This window comes from Dipodomys spectabilis, unplaced genomic scaffold (genome assembly GCF_019054845.1).
Source record: "Dipodomys spectabilis isolate Male_0828 unplaced genomic scaffold, ASM1905484v1 ptg000289l, whole genome shotgun sequence".
Taxonomy (NCBI): Eukaryota; Metazoa; Chordata; class Mammalia; order Rodentia; family Heteromyidae; genus Dipodomys; species Dipodomys spectabilis.
This window is the reverse complement of record NW_024870966.1, coordinates 5,881,623-5,900,439: the sequence shown is the minus strand read 5'-3', so window position 1 is coordinate 5,900,439 and position 18,817 is coordinate 5,881,623. Positions and strand designations below refer to the sequence as shown.

At 48.5% G+C, this 18,817-nt stretch overlaps 2 protein-coding genes across 4 annotated transcripts in view; one reads left to right on the top strand and one right to left on the bottom strand.

Moving 5' to 3' along the window:
- On the top strand, positions 1-5,959 carry Mmp21 (matrix metallopeptidase 21). The gene is made up of 7 exons (XM_042701358.1): positions 1-195; positions 602-1,148; positions 1,951-2,090; positions 2,339-2,480; positions 3,773-4,030; positions 5,110-5,282; positions 5,496-5,959. Exons 1-7 carry the CDS (start codon positions 1-3, stop codon positions 5,793-5,795), a joined length of 1,755 nt encoding a protein of 584 aa, XP_042557292.1. The 3' UTR covers positions 5,796-5,959.
- A 2,603-nt stretch (positions 5,960-8,562) lies between these two features.
- Edrf1 (erythroid differentiation regulatory factor 1) overlaps positions 8,563-18,817 on the bottom strand; it is a 35,540-nt gene continuing 25,285 nt past the window's right edge. For 2 of the 3 annotated variants that reach the window (XM_042701366.1, XM_042701368.1), the window contains 6 exons: positions 18,162-18,320; positions 17,867-18,016; positions 16,781-16,934; positions 13,528-13,643; positions 13,250-13,401; positions 8,563-9,361 (listed from right to left, as the gene is read on the bottom strand). In XM_042701366.1, coding sequence (XP_042557300.1) covers positions 9,178-9,361; positions 13,250-13,401; positions 13,528-13,643; positions 16,781-16,934; positions 17,867-18,016; positions 18,162-18,320 — 915 coding nt within the window. In that variant the 3' untranslated portion in view covers positions 8,563-9,177. The remainder of the gene's footprint in view (positions 9,362-13,249; positions 13,402-13,527; positions 13,644-16,780; positions 16,935-17,866; positions 18,017-18,161; positions 18,321-18,817) is intronic. The other variant, XM_042701367.1, reaches the window with a different exon arrangement.

Below are 18,817 nucleotides of genomic sequence, written 5' to 3'. Positions count from 1 at the left end.
ATGCGTGCTGCCCGTGACTTACCTGCGACGCTGCTGCTGCTGCCGCCGCTGCTGCTGCCGCTGCTGCACCGGCTGGCCGCGCCCCGGCCCGCGCAGGCGCAGGCTGAATCCGTCTTCCACAGCCGGGACCGCTCCGACCTGGCGCCGTCCCCGCGGCAGCGCGCCAAGCCCATCGCCGACCTCCGCGCCGCTCAGGTAGGGGGAGCGCCGCGCGTGCGCAGCAGCGCTCGCCACGGCGTCGCCACGGGGGGCACGTGCGGCCCAACGCAGGCTTCGTGGTTCGGGGAGGAAACCCGGGCTCCGCGCTTCCCCTCGCGCGGTCGGTTCTGTGGCGCTGGGGATGGAACCCGGGCCGAGCCCAGGCTGGGCCTCAGTGGGGCCTGACGCGCGTGCGCGGCCGCGGGTGCGTCTCCCACACCCTCCAGGTCCACCCCCAGCTCGGCCCCAGGCCGCAGGCCGCGCTGGCCTCAGCACAGGACTGGGTCCTGCCCCGACCCCCCCCCCCCACGTCCCATGGGCTCTGGGGGCAGGGACGGACAAAGCAGCAGCCAAGCCCGCATGGCAAGCGCTCCTCAGACTAGGGCGCACTTCTCTCCCACAGAGATTCCTGTCCAGATATGGCTGGTCCAAGGTGTCTTCAGGCCGGGGTCCCAGCCCCAAGGGGCCCCCACCGGCCCCCTCGGGCTCCGCCCTGGCCGAGGCCATGCTCCGGTTCCAAAAGGCCAACGCCCTGCCTGCCAGCGGGAAGCTGGACGCGGCCACACTGGCGGCCATGAACAGGCCACGCTGCGGCGTCCCCGACACGCGGCCCCCGCCCCAGGCTGCTGGGAAGACCCCGCCAGCCCCGCGGGCCCCGCTAGGTTCTCAGCCCAGGGCCCGGCCAAAGCGTTTCCTGCAAGTGCTGCTGCCCAGGCCGGGCAGGCAGCGGGAAGACTCCCTGGACAGTGGGGCCATCTGGGCCTTCTCCAAGAAGACCCTCACGTGGAGGCTGGTGGGAGAGGCCTACAGCAGCCAGCTCTCCGTGGACGAGCAGAGATACATTTTCAGACTGGCCTTCAGGATGTGGAGCGAGGTGACGCCGCTGGACTTCCGCGAGGACCTCACGGCCCCCGGGGCCGCCGTGGACATAAAGCTGGGTTTTGGGAGAGGTAAGAAGGCCACAGGCTCGGGACCCATGCAAGTGTCACAAGTCCTCTGGGTCAGGGCCACCGTGGCTGCCACACCCCCGCGTTGTGGCTCAACTAGACTGGGTGGCCTTGCTCCACACGGACACTGGGGCGGCTGCGCTCAGTCCTGCGGCTCAGGTGGCTTCTGGGGCTTGCTTACCTGCAGCCAGGTAAGTTTAGGTGTGCTGGTCAAAGAAGGGCGCCCAGCCACCTGCTCCCATGGAGAAGCCCCAGGTGCTGCCTGCGTTTGCTCGGGAGCACACACAGGCAACCACCCTGTGCCCTAACTTCTCTGCAGCTCAACTGTGATCTAAGGGTGTTTCCTCTCCCGGCACTGCTCCCCGCACTTGGCACTGCCATCTTTTTTTTTTTTTTTTGGGGGGGGGTCCAGTTGTGGGGCCTGAACTCTGGGCCTGGGCACTGTCTCTCAGCTCTTCAGCTCAAGGCTAGCGCTCAACCTACTTGAGCCACAGCACCACTTCCGGCTTTTTTCTTTTTGCATATGTGGTGCTGAGGAATCGAACCCAGGGCCTCATGCATGCAAGGCAAGCGCTCTACCACTGAGCCACGGCCCCAGCCCCACGGCACTGCCATCTTTATCCTTCCTGGTGGTATTAATGCTGAAGCACACCACCTGCAGCCTGGGCGCTCCTCCCAAGGGAGGTCCAGCCCTGCTGCTCACACGCAGCTTCCAGAGGTTGGATGCTCTCAACATCTATGCAGGGTGGGGAGTCTGTAGCAGGCACCCCTTATTCACTGCCACCACGCTCTCTGCCCTTGCCAGGCCGACACATGGGCTGTCCTCGGGTGTTTGACGGGAGTGGGCAAGAGTTTGCTCATGCCTGGCGCCTGGGGGACATTCACTTCGATGACGATGAACACTTCACCCCCCCCACCAGTGACATGGGCATCAGCCTTCTCAAGGTAAGTGGTGGGAGCTGCTCCCCTGGGTCAGCGAAGGGCAGGGCAGCAGCGGGCTGAGTGGGAGGCTGGAGCTCTCCTAAAGGCTAGTGGATCTCTGGGGGTGGATCCCCAATTCTTGCCTGACCCTGTCTCCTGGGCAAGCCTAGCTCACCAGGCACAGGTCTTCTCTCTGCAACCTAGGGACCCATCCCAGGGGTATGCAAAGGCCCAGGCTGGGCCCTGCACCCACGCTTCATGTTCCCCTCTAGGTGGCCGTCCATGAAATTGGCCATGTCCTCGGCTTGCCTCACACCCATAGGACGGGATCCATAATGCAACCCAATTATACTCCCCAGGGGCCTGCCTTTGAGTTGGACTGGTCAGACCGAAAAGCAATTCAAAAGCTGTATGGTAAGGTGGGCCTGGGCCAGTCCTCCCCCAGAACTCCTAGACGACACGTGGGGTCCGCTTCCACTCATGGGGAGGCTGGCCCCCAAGGAGCACAAGGCTATGCAACTTGGAGCATCTGCCCTCTAGATCCCCATAGGATCGGAGAGCAGAGGGCTGGAGTACTGGTGTAGCACACAAGGCCCTGGTGTATTCCCCGGGACCACACAGTGACTGCAGCCACGGGTGGAGGACAACGCTTCTCTCCTCCCCGACAACACACCCAATGTGGGTGGTCCCTCCTTCGTCCTTCCTTTCATTTGCCTCCTGCCCTGCCTGGGAGGAAAGAGGACCCCTACAGCTTCCTAGACACAGGGAGGGCCCTCGGTATCTCCCCAGGCTGTGCGGATGGAGAACCGCTGGAAGTTTACTGCAATCCTAAGTGAAGGACAGCTTAGCCTCACCTGAGTGGGTTTCAGTCTCTCGTCGTTATGTACCACAGTACTAGCAACTGCTTAATGAAAATGATTTATACCAAGCATAGTAGTACATATTTGTAATCCCAGCACTGGGAAGGCCGAAGCAGGAAGAAGAGCAAGTTTAAAGTCACCTTGGGGTACACAGTGAGACTGTGCCTCAAAAGATGAGATTTGTAGCTGGGTGCCATTGGCTCACACCTGAGATCTGAGGATCACGGTTCAAAGCCCAGGCAGCAAAGTCCATGAGATCTTCATCTCCAACTAACCACCAAAAAAGGTGGAAGTGAAGCTGTGGCTTCATGTGGTAGCGGACCAGCCTTGAGTGAAAAAGCTCAGGACAGCACCCAGGCCCAGTTCAGCCCCAAGACTGCCATAAAAAGAACAGAGAGATTAATGACTTAATATGGATGCCTAAGGAATAGCCATTGGCCTCCTCCTTTCTACTGAAGGTCATTCACAAAGATCATTTCATGCCTGTTCTACTCACTGCCTCCTGTTCTCCATACTCAAGAGCCTTTAGTGACAACAAAGCCCAGGCACATTTATTTCCTCCAGTGGAAATTGAACTCCTGTGTGCCTTGAACCAACATTTTTGTTTTCACTAATGAAATCCGATGGTGTGTGGACACACAGCTGCATCCATGCTGGGGCCAGGAGTGCCATGAGCAACTAGTATGAGCCAGGGCCGGCCTCCTTCCTTCCAATTGCACATGCATCTCTCTTTACAAGGTGCTTCCACAGAAAATCCCAACTTTGCAACTATCCGCATTGCACTTACCTGTGAATGTCGGCTTTTGCACTGAGCATCCAGTGCCTGGATTTTTCTCTTTTATCCAGGCTCTTGTGAGGGATCATTTGATATCGCATTTGACTGGATTCGCAAAGAAAGAAACCAATACGGTGAAGTGCGGGTGAGATTCAGCACGTACTTCTTCCGCAAGAGCTGGTACTGGCTCTATGAAAACCGCAACAACAGGACACGCTATGGGGACCCTCTGCAAATCCTCACTGGCTGGCGCGGGATCCCAGCACTAAACCTAGACGCCTTCGTCCATGTCTGGACCTGGAGACGAGATGAACGCTATTTTTTTAAAGGTAAGTATGGCTCCATTTCCCTTAGTAAACTACATTCAGGCTGCACACTGGTGGCTCATGCCTAGAATCCTAGCTACTCAGGAAGCTGACATGTGAGGATCTTGGTTCATAGCCAACCTGGGCAGCAAAGTCTGAGACCTTAATTTCCAATTAACCACCAAAAAGCAGTAAGTGGAGCTATGACTCAAGTAGAGCGCTAGCCCTCAGTGAAAAAGCTAAGGGACAGCACCCAGGCTGTGTGGTGCACACACAGGCACATACACACCTGTACATGCAGGATAAATGTTTGAAGCCCCTAACAAGGAACCCATTTGGTTGTTGGTAGCATCTGATTAGTTCCTGCTTCCACCATCCAATCTCAGGCCTAACTCACTAGGTGAATGGTGTGTGATTCAATGAGTGAGTGCTAGTCAGGAGAGCTTACTAAGAGCGGTGGAAAGGCCTACATCAGCTTTCCTGGTTCTGAAGGAGGCTGCCTTGGAAAGCAACCCACAGCCACAGCGTTGAAGGGACTGCCACAGTGGTGAAGCTGCCCTGCTCCGAGAATGGAATCAGGGTGATGCCGGCGCTGCTAGCAGTCAGGGCTGGACCTAGACTTACAGGCAGGTGAGATGTAAAGCCCTAGAAAGGCCACTTGGAATGGGTGTGTGCCTGCATGTGTGATGTGTGTGTGGACAGGCCAGCACAGGGCTGTGCCTAGAAAAGGCCCATGAAGGAGACTAGTGAGTCCATGAGGTGATGGGATACCACTCAGTGACATTTCTGGGGGACCTAGTCGGCTTCACTTTGGAGAGGCTTGAATGCAGGGCCAAGGGTGGGGCTTCACCAAGGGCAGGCCATTCTGTCAAGCACTTTTGCACACAGCCCGTGTGGGCACTCTGCATGGCAAACTCAAATGGCTACAGCCTAATCCCCAACCTGACAGCGTGCACATCGCTTCGCCTGAGCCCTGTAATGCACTGCTCTACACCACTCAGTAAGGCAGGAGAGAAACTGAGACTTTCACTGTAAGTGATCCCCAGGCCTGTTTCCCATGGTTTGTGTTAACAGAGCCCATGATGTTTCTGATTGGTTCCCAGGAAACCAATACTGGAGGTACGACAGTGATCGGGACCAGGCCTATACAGAAGATGAACAAGGAAGAAGCTACCCTAAACTGATTTCAGAAGGGTTTCCAGGCATTCCCAGCCCCTTGGACACAGCCTTTTATGACCGAAGGCAGCAGTTAATTTACTTCTTTAAGGAGTCCTCTGTAAGTATCCTGCTTCCCCAAGCACTGATGGATGCATCAGGTGATCGAGCTCTTAGTTGAGAGCTCTTCCCATTACTTCATATCTAGAAAGCGGTGGCAGATCACTAGGTAGAAAATTATAATTTCAAGTCCCAAGAACTGCAGTCAAGTTAAGTGAATCTAAAAACTCAATGATTTTGAAAAGCTGGCTTTACTGTCACATTTCCTTTTCAGGTATTTGCGTTTGATGTCAACAGAAATCAAGTACTTGACTCTTATCCAATGCAGATCACTCAAGTTTTTCCAGCAGTAGCACCACAAAACCATCCCTTTCGCAATATAGATTCAGCCTACTACTCCTATGCACACAACTCCGTGTTCTTCTTCAAAGGCAATGCCTACTGGAGAGTAGTTAACGACAAGGACCAACAACACAACACATCGCTGCCTTTGAATGGCTTACTTCCAAAGAGGCCTACTTCAGGGAAGTGGTTTGACGTTTGTGATGTCGATGCGTCCACACTGAACATGTGATGAGAACAGGAAAATGGAAGTAACCATAGGAGTTCTCTTCTGAGACAAAAAGCCCAACTTCTTTACAGAGAAAATGAACCAGGTTTTCATTCGCTAAAGCAAATATGGCTCCTTAAACCCAGTACAAAAAGCATTTCCTAACTCTAAAATGCCTTGATTAAAAGACCATTATGGGGGGGCGGGGGAGAGATCCAATAATTTTACTTATATATATATATTTTTTTTTGGTCTGGTTGTGGGGCCTGAACTCTGGGCCTGAGCACTGTCCCTCAGCTCTTCAGCTCAAGGCTAGTGCCCTACCACTTAAGCCACAGCACCACTTCCGGCTTTTTTCTTTTTGCTTATGTGGTGCTGAGGAATCGAATCCAGGGCCTCAGGTATGCAAGGCAAGCGCTCTACCACTGAGCCAACTTCCCAGCCCCTAATTTTACTAATATTTTAAAAGGAAAGCTTTAAAAAAGAAAGAGAAGCAAGCACTCCTAGGTGGGGTGTTAGTGGCTCATTTCCTGTAATACTAGCTAGCTACTCAGGAGGCTAAGATTTGAGAATCAGAGTTTAAAGCCAAGCCCAGCAGAAGTCTATGACTCTTATTTCCAGTTAACCAGCAAAATGCCAGACCAGAGGTGTGACTCAAATGATGGAATACCAGGTGTGAGTGAAAAAGCTAGGAGAAAAAAACAAAGCAAAAAAAAAAGGCACGCACCCCAATGGCTCTTCCCTTCTACGCTGCTGGGGCGCTGCTGCTGTGTCCCATTCGTGCACTGCCCAGTGTGCGCTTGCGGGGGTGGGCAGCAGTCGGGCCAGGCCCTCAGGAAGGACGTGCCGCCCTTAGAGGCACTTCTAACAGTGGGGTTTGATGAACCATCACAGAATTTGCATTTCTATTACAAAGCCTCTGCTATGACGTCTTCCTAAAACCTCACAGTGAGCCAAAGGTTTTCAAGCTTCAGTTGGGTGGCAGGAAGCACGGGCACATTCTGGGTGAAGAAATGGAAGCTCCTCTGCCAAACCCGTTCCTTGTGGGCTCATCTCCCGGTACCAGCTGCTGCCCTCTTTCCTCTCCATCCGTACTCTCTGGCTTGAAGTAGATGTGCACCCCGATGGTCCTGAGCAGCTCTTCCCTGCTCTGTGCAGCCCACCCAGTCAGTGTTCTCCTCTCCATCGGTGACCACTACATTCTGACGTCAGACCACTGTGGAGCTCTGGAAGCTCACTAGGTAGCTTTACCTTTCCTCTATCAGTATATCTAGGATGGGAATTGGGCCCCTTTAACTTGTATGCAATATTGGTACTTACGGGTTTTTGTTTTGTTCTTTCTGGAGCCAGTACTGGGGCTTTACTCCAGGCTTCCAGCTCTTGTCCCACCTTTTTGCTCAAGACTGGTGCCACTGGAGCTATAGCTCCACTTCTGGCTTTCTGCTGGTTAATAGAAGAGAGTCTATAGGATTTTCCCAAACTGGCTTTGAACCATGATCCTCAAATCTCAACTTCTGAAACAGCTAGGATTATTGGTGTTGAGCCATCTGGTGCTACTTATTCTTAACACACATCAAAACCCACACCTTAGGGAGGTAGACAAAATCTGGGCAATGAAATTAAGTGAAAAAGACTCAGTAGCCTAAGTGACCAGATTACAAATATTATTTCTTGTAAAGAACAAGCTAGCTAGGTATCACAGCTCACACCTGTAATCCCAGCTTGCTGGGAGACATAAGGACAGCTGCATTTCAAAGTTAGCCTAGGCAAGGAGTTGACAAGACCTCACCTTACACCAGTGAGTTAGGCATGGTGATACGGACCGTAATCCTTGCTTCAGAGGCCGTAGGCAAAAGGCCTCTGGGCAAAAATACCAACGCTACCTGAGAAATGACTAAAACAAAAAAGGGCTGTGGATCCCACCCAAGTTGTAGAGCAACTGCTAGCAAACACACAGGCTTGAGTTCAAACCCCAGTATTGTTGAAACAAAGGACTAGCTAAAGCATAGGCACTTCAAGAAACTTTGCCGTAGGCAAATTACAAATGCATATGAAGAGGTCATTTCTTTCCTCTGCAGAATTTTTGTTATTGCTGACCTCAGAAGATAGCTAGAATTTATATTTTCTCACCTAAAAATAATTTCCCTCTTGACGAAAGGCTGTTGTTCATCTAAGGATGGCTTAGGAGACAAAGTAAACAATTTTAATAGCCCTTAACTGTGGCTTATTTCTATTTAAGAAATTTTTTTAAAATTTATCAATGGTAGACAGACACTGTCAGTCACTGAAGTATACAGATTTAACCGCGAGTGGGGGAAGGGCTGTCCCATCTGTGGGCAGCATCTCCCTGCGCCCAGACTCAGGTCCGCAGGCTTGTCCACAATGGGGTCAATGGCTGAAACTTCAGACTGGACCCAACACCAAAGTGTCTGGCTATGCAGTACCCTGTACCTTGTCTTTCCTGCCACTGAGTAGTAATTGTGAAGAACTGTGGGGCAGGGGTGCAGCTCAGTGGAAGAGTACATGCCTAGTACATGCCTAGCATGCACAGGCCTGGATTCAGTTCTCAGTACACAAACCACAAAGCCAGCAGAGCCTGTCCGCTTTATCCTTTGACAAGAGGGTGCATGTCTGCACACAGCAGCACCGAGAGCACAAAACACTGCAGTGACAAGTGACTGGATAGCTGGATCTTACTTCGACTGCTATGATCTTTTACTTTATAAAGCTGAAGAATTAAACTGAGTTCAAATCACAACTCCATGTGAAGAATGGAAAATGAAACCAGAAGGATATTTTAAATAAATAGCTTATTTATTCAAAATAGTTTTCTTACCTTATTCACAGTTTCGGGTTTATATGAAAAGGGGGTAGTACCTAGTCTTTATCAACTCTCACACAAAACCCCGTCAGAACATGCATCAAATACAGACCTGAACAAAGTTTAACTTTGAAAAATCTCCCACTACACCTTAAAAAGGGCCCTTGTTTTTGTGCATTTTAGAAGGAAACACTGTAGATATACAGCAAGTTTAACTCATTTGAACTTACAAAATTATCTGGATAAGTCTCTCAACCAAAGTAACATTTTTTCCAAAATAATCAGATCTTAAACTCGTGTAGCGCTAGTGTAATTGCATCACAAAGTCCATGGAAACCAAGGTGCCACGTGCTTCGCACAGAGAGCACAGCGCTGGAGCGGCCCTCTGCTTCTGCCTCAAGCACTTCAGAAGCAGCAGCTTTCCAGAGGACTCCACCGTCCACCTCTGTCCGCCCTGGAAATGACTGCCTCTGCTGCTCACCTGTTCATGCAGCATCTCCTCACCTTTAATGGGACAGCAGAGAGGCTGGACAGGGGCCGCTTGGCGTGGAAGGCACTGACAGCGACTGCAGGCGTGCTGTGTGCTCACGGGATGGCGCCGCCACTGGTGCCGCCCACTTCCCCGGCCCCCCGGGCGAGCTGCTCCAGCAGACGGATGACGCCGCCAATCCTTTCCACTAGAGTGGCACTTTTGTTCGCAGTCGCTCTCAAAAGCTGGGAATAAACCTGCTTGTTGTTTTTCAGGACTGCATCTTCTTCAATGTTACTGCTGGAGGAGAAAGAGTGGCTGAGAGAGCAGTGGCACAGACAGCAACAGCAGCAGGTGCCCCACCACGGCCGCCAGACTGCCACACACCTACCACCCTGGGCCTGCGAGACACTGATGCCGGTGCTCCTTTAACATACCCAGGTCACTCCCAGGCTCTGTGGCAGGGAGTTGCAGAAGGGCACTGGGAGAAGACACAGAGGGAGCACTTACCAAAACCATGTCATTAGCTCAACAGGATGAGATTGGGGCTCAAAGCCCTGAGACTCGTGTCTCCAATTAACCCCGAAAAAAGCCAGGACTAGAGGTATGACGCAAGTGGTAGACAGCTAACCAAAAGTGAAAAAGCCCAGCAAATACAAGGCCCTGAGTTTCAACCCCAGGGCCAAAGTCAAAAACACCCCCTCCCCACAAAAACCAAAACAATGTCAGATGATCTATGCCAAAGTGAAATGTAATGGAGATGGCCAGGGGCAGGGAGGCTGGGTGGCAATCCCTTTACGCTCTTTAAAGGCCCTCAAGTTGTATAGACAGGCACACAGGCACACTGCCCACCGGGGCATGAGCTCTGGAGCCCAGCTGCAGCCATACCTCCACTCTTAACTCACTGGCGCAACTCTGGTGTGAGAGCACACTATCAACCATTCCCCTTAGGAAAGATCAGCATACTATGTTAGGTCCCCAACTGCATGGCAAGTCAAGCTCAGTGTGCCTCTTAACAGTCCCATGTGACACCCACCCCACCCCCATGAAACCAGGTAACAGCTGACATCCCCTGACTGCGGTGTAGTGCGGCCCCCGTGAAGGAAGGGCAAGGACTGCACTTTGTTTCAACAGCTCAGGTCCTTGGATCAAAGTCTAAGCATCCGATTCCACATTGGGTGGGTCTTCTCCATTTCCAATGTGCATCTCTCCGTGTACCAAGAGACTACCAGGACTGGCACAGAGCATCTGCTGGGACAGTGTCCCGCCCCTAGGCAAGGATGTCCCTTCTACTTAAATCACCCTCCAGTCATCCCTTAACCAGTCCGACCCATTAGAAACCCACTTCTCCACTTCTTGTGTGAGTGGCTCAGGGCTTGCACTCTGTCCCTTAGCTTTTTTATTTTTATTTGCATGTTAGCAGAAATATAAGAGAAACGGTCACTGACACACTAGCCAACACTGACGCTGTTTTGTTTTCAAACTGTCCACACTTAGTGTATGAACACAGTATCACATTAAGTCTTTTGTTTAATAAGCCCTAAAAAAGAACGACCCCAAATACCTAGTAGAGCTGCATGAACACATTCGAAAACTTTAGATAATGATTTTTTCAAATGAATATGAATAAACTGAACTGACAAAATTATTTCGGTCACCACAGGAACATATTAAAAGACTGAAACTATTACCTATCAGCCAATTACCTAAATCATTCATTTGTGAAGTCAGTGAATTACTGCGTTACATACATTTATATTGCCACCTTGTGGAAACCAATTTACTTGACTGCTGTTAAGCGAGGAAAAGCCAGGAGCTCCTTTTCAAGGGTGTGTAAACACATGCACTGTCTGCTTGGCCTTCATCCTGCTGGGCACCTGAGCTGTGAGCAAATGGACCGAAGGAGCCACAGCACATCTGAGACTCTCATGAATGAAAGTGCTCCTCACAACACTAAGCTACACTCAAAGCAACTAAGCTGTTCTAGTCAACCTGCCCTTTCCCTCCCAACCAACAGGACCTTGAGATAGTAAGATGGCGCCTCTGCAGCATGCAGCATGGAGAGAAGATCTGAGGCGAAAGCTGGAGCAGACATTAAGAAGTTCCTTATGCAGTCTGCCCCACCATACCATGCAAGTTTTGACTCCCAGTGGATGCTTCAAACTAAGGACAGTACTGACCCTTATATACTCCCCTCCCCCCACCTCCACCCCCAGCTGGATGGTGGCGGCTCATGCCTGTGATCCTAGCTACTCAGGAGGCTGAGATCTGAGGATAAGTTTGGAGCCAGCCTAGGCAATAGTCTGTGAGACTCAGATCCAATAAACTACTCAGAAAAAACCGGAAGTGGCCATTTGGCTCAAGTGGTAGAGCGCTAGTGTTGAATACAGAGACTCAAAGACAGAGCCCAGGCCCTGAGTCCCCTCACCACTCCCCCCCAAAAAAGTTTATAAATTAGGCATGTTAAGAAATTAGCAATAACAACTCACCAAAAAAATTTTTTTTTTTTTTTGCTCAGTCGTGAGGCCTGAACTCTGGGCTGGGTGCTGTCCCTCAGCATTTCAACTCCCACTTCCAGCTTTTTCTGCTTATGTGGTGCTAAGGAATCGAACCCAGGACCTCATGCATGCAAGGCAAGCACTCTACCACTGAGCCACCTTCCCAGCCCTCACCAAAATCTTAATATTAACATAATTTTAATTTTAATATTAACATAAATTTAATTTTAATTCCCTAAAGAAAACATTTCACAGCTTCTCTTTGGCATATACTTGTCACCATACTTATGCATTGGAATCATAGTTTTGTAAATGGGGGCTGTTTTGAGTCGGGGATCCAGCAGTCAAGCTGATAAACAGGGCAGCTACGAAGTGACAGTGTACCCAGGGAGGACACAGCAAAGGGGTGACTCCTTGTCTGGGGTGGGGGGAAGGGGCAGTGTAAGAATTCATCAAAATGGTTTCCACTTAATTTTTTGGGACAGCAGTTGGCCATAGCTAACTAACCTGAGAAAGCAAAACTTGAGTTATGGAGGGGTGTGAAAACAACTTGAATATAGCGATGTTTGAAAGGTAGCCATGGCAACAACAAAACCATCTCAACCACGGCTCATCCATAGGCTATACAAATGAGCTCACCCCCCCCCCCCCCCCCCCCCCCCGTGAAGGCCTCACAGGTGAAAGGTGTAAAAATTTCCCAGGCAAAACAATTACTTCCCTCAGCCTCTACTGCCCTAGTGACAAGTCCAGTTCTCAACTTCTGAGCCAAAAATCTGTGTAACTATAATCCCTCTGTACATCAACTCTATAATAATAAATTATTAAAAAACAAAAAGCTGAGAGCCATGGTTCAAGTGGTAGGGCACTAGCATTGAATAATAAAGTTTAGGAACAGTACCCAAGGCCTGAGTTCAAGCCTCAGGACCAGCACCAAAAAACAAAAGCCAGGAAGCAACAAGAGCATATAGCAAGACAGTGATGTACTGCCTCCTAGCAGTGCCCTCCTCCTAGGAGAAAGGCCAATGGGAAACACGGACACAGGCTGTGCCAGGGCACAGCTGTGGTGGTGGACATATCCACAATACAGAGTAGATTCTAATGTGTATAAACAAAAACAAAAACTACCTATACCCCAAGTTATAAAGTGGTGAAACGCAAAGGACACCTGACAACAATGGATGTATACAGACTGGTTTTCTTTTGCTTTTGCCTATTTTCCAGATTTTACAATATGGGCCAAACTGTTCTTACATTTTTAAAAAAGCAAGGCAACCTCATTATTAGTCAGTGCTCCAGGAAGAACTATGTGACTCAGTTTCTCTTCCCCAATCTGTCTGCACTGGGAAGAGCTTTGGAAGACTGTGAATGTGTAGGAGCTACAAATGGGTCTCAGTAGGTAGTCCAGATGACTTAAATTCAAGGTATTTCTACACATTAGAAATTATATGCATGTGCCACCACAATTGGCTCAGAAAAACTTTAACTGTCTTAACCACTGGTATTTTAACAAATGTTATTGTTTCATTTACTGACAAGATACCTGCTAAAATCCAGAATCATGAATTAAATCAACTTTCTAAACTGTCAAATTAAAAAATTAAAAGGTAAAGACATGCTATTTATATCTTTCTCCTAATACAGTACTTAGTACTACAATTTCAAATTAAAGTAGTAAGTGACAATAACTTACCTTGCTTTCTTTTTAGTTGAGGACAGCAGTTTGATGGACTGAAGGAGAAGGAATGAAAGTCGAGATTCAAATATACTGAGGAGCTTTGTCACCTCCTCTCGATTAAGACCAGGAGAAGAATCAGCAGCCGGAGCAGTCCCTCTATCCTTAGGCTAAGAACAGCAGAGTGCAGAGTGTTACTTTGTGCATGTGTGTGTGTGTGTGTGTGTGTGCGCACTCCCATAAATATCCCCTCCCTCCTTCCCACCTTCCTCTCCTCTTCCTCCTCATCCCCTCACCTGGTCAAACTCCTCCATGAGCTCCTTCTGGATGAGCTGGAATGCATGTTCAGTTCTCACCATGATATCAAGAGCTCCAGACAATGTTTTTAACTTCCCAACATTGCTATTCTGACCTGAAGTGTTAAATACAAAGTGATCACGCCTTTACCTACAACTCTAGTAACTCATATCAATGTTAAAGATTTTCAAGTACTAAAAGAATAGATCGTGGGAATCCCAACAAATCTGTATCAGCTTCAGTTGACTAATTTTCCCTTGAAAAACATTAAGTTGTAAGTAAGCAATAACAAATAACTTTCAAGTGTGTGAACGATAATGTGGCGGCAGGGGTAATAATGCTTCTCTGCTTCATTGCTTGGCTGCTCAGAACAGCAGCCAGGGAGTAGATACACTGGGCTAAAGAGGACAACCTGAGAGGAGTCTGACTTGAATCTACCTACTAACTACCAGATGTGTTGGTCACACCACTTAGCACTTACTATTGGTTGTCCCACTGGAAAAGAAGTATAGAATCTTTCCAGTTAAAGTAAGAAGCTGACTAGATGAACTGGCTTCATGTTAATCTCAGGCCTTCTGAATAAAACTTTTCTACCCTATGAGATGATACAAAGCACCTCTGCCCCAGTCCTTCTGGAGCTGACACTGGCAGTGGAGGACTGGTGTGCAATCTTCACCAGAGAGGCCTGGCCTTTGTTGGTGGCTTCCAGAGGGAGATCGCTAAGGCTCTGGAATGTGCTGTGTGATCAGAGTATCTTTGTTTATTTACCTGGGAGCCCTGAACACAGTGGATACTCTAGGAAATACTTTACTGTTGGGGTTCTCCAGAGAGGCTGAAGTCTAAGTGGGCCATGCAGTTGCTACCAAACTCCAATAAAAAACAAGACAGGGTGATCTTCCAGGCTGGTGGCTGCCGTGGGTGCCACTGTGTGCACTCAGTGCTGTTCCTCCTCTGAGAGGATAACGGCAGCTCCAGGCCTACAACTCTCCTGCACTCTGTTCCTGGAACCTTTTCCTGTAAGAAGCCACAACTAAGAGCAGCTTTCAGTGAATTCTGTGAATCCTAGTGAACTGTCAATCCAAGGAGGGTCTTAAGGCCCTTCAAGCTTGCAGTTGGTATCAGAAGTGGAGTAGCCTAGGGAACAATCCCCTGCCTTCCTCATTCACAGCACAACCGTAAGGATCGTGCCAGTCAAGGCAGGAAAGTCTGTGAGACTCTTATCTCCAATAAACCACCAGAAAACCAAAAGTGGTGCTGTGGCTAAAAGTGGCAGAGTGCTAGTCTTGAGCAAAAAAACCACTGTCAGTGCCCAGGCCCAGAGTTCAAGCCCCATGACTGACAAAAATAGCAATAATAATGTACTGTCTTTAAAATCAATGCCAAAGGTAACAGTGCTCGGTAGAAAATGTACTCAATACCTTACTCATGTATCTTTACAATAAAAAAAAGTTAAAAAAAATCAATTGGTAAGTAACTGGAGGTGTGTGGCTCAAATAGTAGAGCATCAGCCATGAGCAATAGAGCTGAGTGAGAGCCCAAGACCAAGAGCTGAAGTCTCAGTACCACACAAAAATAAGTAAATACATAATTCACTGTAGTTGGGGGCACTTGGAAGCCAAGCTGTTGATTATGTGCAGAATTATCATTGAGACAGGGAACCAACATTATGAAAACAAATGTGAGTCACTATGTACTAGAAAAAAATACTGAGAGAGGGCGCCGGTGGCTCACGCCTGTAATCCTAGCTACTCAGGAAGCTGAGATCTGAGGATCGCGGTTCAAAGCCAGCCTGGCAGAAAAGTCCATGAGACTCTCATCTCCAATAAACCACTAGAAAACCGGAAGTGGCGCTGTAGTTTAAGCGGTAGAGTGCTCGCCTTGAGCTGAAGAGCTGAGGGACAGCGCCCAAGCCCAGAGTTCAAGCCCCACGACCGACAAAAAAAAAAAGAAAAAAGTACTGGGTAAAATAAGATGAAATGGATGGTTATAAACTACAATATTTATCATCATAGCTTACAAACTACAATACTTACTGTTTTCCTAAAATATTCATAGTATTAAAATGTGTCTCCCCCCCCCCCCCCCCCAAGTCCTGGGGCTTGAATTTAGGGCCTGGGCACTGTCCCTGAATTTTTTTGCTCAAGGCTAGTATTCTACCACTTAAGCCACAGCTCCATTTCCTGCTCTTGGCCCAGGCTAGCTTTGAATTGCAATCTTCAGATCTCAGTCTCCTGAGAAGCTAGGATTACACATGAGCCATCAGCACCCAGTATATGAAAATGTGTTTAGTAACACTTATTCTGTTTTCTAATTAGAAAATACACAGTAATTTTCTTAAAATTATGAAAAAAGGCACTAACAAGGAAATGAAAATTTCATCATCCATAAATAACTAGATATAATTTTAGTATGTGTATTTCTATGGTTTCTATGGTTAGCGAGAATTCAAACACATCAGAAGATTCCAAGATTTCCACTTCCCCCAGAGAGGCTGCACATCTACCCTACATTGGCCAAAACATCAACAGAAATAACTTGAATAAAAATCACTTCTAGGAACTACTATATTCCCATTTACAATGTCTAAATGGGCACACAGTGAAACAACCCCGCCGGCCTCCCCGTCAGCAATGCACTCAGTCCATGCCCAGGGTTGCGATCAAGTATTGGAGTTCTCTGGATGTCAGACTATTTGCATAGATTTTAGATTTTATGGGTTGGGCACCCTACTCAAAAACAAATTTACTACAAGAAAAACAGTAAATTGCCGTGCTTCTAATAATTGTTCCTTTATCATTCAAAAAATCCTTTTCCAAAGACAGCAATGCAGGAAGGGAGCCATGCGCAAGAGCTAGAAGAAGGGCCTAGGTCCTAAGCGTCAGAACACCACACGGCGCCTGCCCTGGAAGCAGGTGATAGACACAAGGAGACACTCTCTCTGTCACCCTTCCCTGGCTCCCACTCTGAGCTCGGTCAGTAGGACTGTATGGCAGTGTCTTCTCAGACTACAGCCAAAGCTGCTTTGGCTCCCTGTCCTGAGAGTCAGTGGGGACCACCATTCATTACTGCTGTGTCTCCACCCCCAAGGTTTTTGTGCTGATTGAACCCTGCAAATGACTAAAATGACTTCTTTAAGTTTAAAAAGCACTTCTAAAAACGTAGCACTTCTAAAAACTACCGAAGTCCTACCTCGGGGGAAACTAAGGAGAGAACAGAATCATTTCTATCCCGGAGTGAAAACTCAAGACTTACTGGTCATCTGAAACTCTGCAAAAGCCACCCTCTCCAGCTGCACTCTGAGCAGTTCACATGGGGCATCCCTGAGAAGCAGAAAAAGCTTTACTGCTTTGCTGTAATGCAGCTCTGCTAAGGCACGGTGCTGCTTCCTGAGATGTTCATCGCCAACCTAGAACCAAAAAGTAAAGACTTAAAAATCCTAAGGCTAGGATTTCATAATAACTAATAATGCTTTTTAGTTTTTGTTTTTTCTTCCACAAGTCTTATTGTTTCAGCTCTTACATTTAGTTTTTAATCCATTTTTTAGTTTTATGTTTATCTCCCTTTTTGCAATGCTGAGATGGACCCCAGGGGCTGCAAAAATGGGTAGGTAAGCGCCTGGCCCCTGAGCCACACTCCAGCTTCAGTGTTCGGTTAACTTGGTCTGTGATGGGAGGCAGGAGCCCGCCTCTGCTCCCCTGTGTGCAGCTATCTACCCGTCCCAGCATTTGCTGAACTTCTGGGAACCCCATGCATGCTTCTGCTGGAGGAAACAAATGTGAAGAGTGGCTGAGGGGCCTCCCTGACAAGGGGAAGCTCTGGTTGAGCACCCTCCTCTGGCCAAGTGAAGACATCTTTCCCAGGAAAACGATGACCTCAAAGGACAACACTCCCAGGATAAAGGCAACCCAGAAGGAAATCAAACCCAAAGGATGTAAGGTATCTTTGGTATTGAGCCAAGAAAGAGGGAAAAACAACCAATCTGAAGCCATCATTGAGAAACCAAACGCAAGTGCACAGTAAAAGCCAAGCACCTTTACACTGTACACATGTTCCACCTATGCATGCTGCACAGACCTGCTCCTTACAAAACCTAACTACACGTAAACCTAAACTACACATGCACATATATATATGTGCATAATGCAACCAGGCAGATCTGTAATTTTCAAACTAAAACCCAATCAACGTATGGCACAAAGGAGAAAACTACCTACAAGATGTTCAATAGCTGATTTCAGCTAACTGGAACAGATGGCATTTAAACTGACATGGACATGTCGGGAAGTGTGCGTAACACTCAGACAATCTGGTCCCGACTCTGTCTGGGAATGGCTGTACCTGGTTCCTTAGACAGCTGTGGTACATGGAAGCCAGCCTGTGGTGGATGGTTGCAGCGCGATACTGACAGAGAGGCTGACGGGCAGACACGGAGTCAATGTCACAGTATTTCAAGGACTTCATCATAGCCTCACTGACTTCTTTCTCAATCTGTGTTTTATTCAAAGGGAAGAAAGAAAATGACAAGCTCATAGTCTGACCATAAGAACTTTTACAATGTTAAACTTTTGCTGGTTAAAGACAATGAAACTTAAATACGGCAAAGGCTCATTTAGAATTCAGCAAATCCTGTCACCTGCTCCTGAGCTTTTCTGGACAACGGCGCATAATCTTGCTGCAGAGTGGCCATGGTGAAGTATGTAGTGGATAACTCCCAGTTCACAGAATCCCAAACAGCTGGGTGTGTGTCTCGTGTTCCCAAAGACCTCAGAGCTTTCAAATAGTAATCAACAGCCTGCCATGGAAGAAAAGGTGTAAATCTGTAACTCAATGCCACATTAAATTAATTCATACCTCAAACACCACCCAGGTATCAATTTAATTTTAGGAGAATTTATATAAGTTAATATGATGAGGGGCTGGGAAGGTGGCTCAGTGGTAGAGCGCTTGCCTTGCATGCATGAGGCCCTGGGTTCGATTCCTCAGCACCACATAAGCAGGAAAAAAAAAAAAAGCTGGAAGTGGCATTGTGGATCAAGTGGTAGAGCGCTAGCCTTGAGCTGAAGAGCTAAGGGACAGTACTCAGGCCCAGAGTTCAGGCCCACGACCGGACCCCCCCGCCCCCCAAAAAAAGTTAATACGATGAATGAGGGCAGGAAATCAATATTTTAATCAAAGAAATTATCCAGAGGTTGGAAGTGTAGCTCAACTGACAGAATTCTAAGGCAATGAACAAAGGCATCAGGTAACAAGTTCAAGTTCCAGCCACCTACCAAAAAAGAAAAAAAAAAA

Excerpts from the sequence above, each read along its gene's own strand:
- Mmp21 (XM_042701358.1), top strand. The coding sequence starts at position 1 with ATGCGTGCTGCCCGTGACTTACCTGCGACGCTGCTGCTGCTGCCGCCG. Across the intron at positions 196-601 it reads CCGACCTCCGCGCCGCTCAG|AGATTCCTGTCCAGATATGG; the intron begins GTAGGGGGAGCG and ends TCTCTCCCACAG. Across the intron at positions 2,481-3,772 it reads AGCAATTCAAAAGCTGTATG|GCTCTTGTGAGGGATCATTT; the intron begins GTAAGGTGGGCC and ends TCTTTTATCCAG.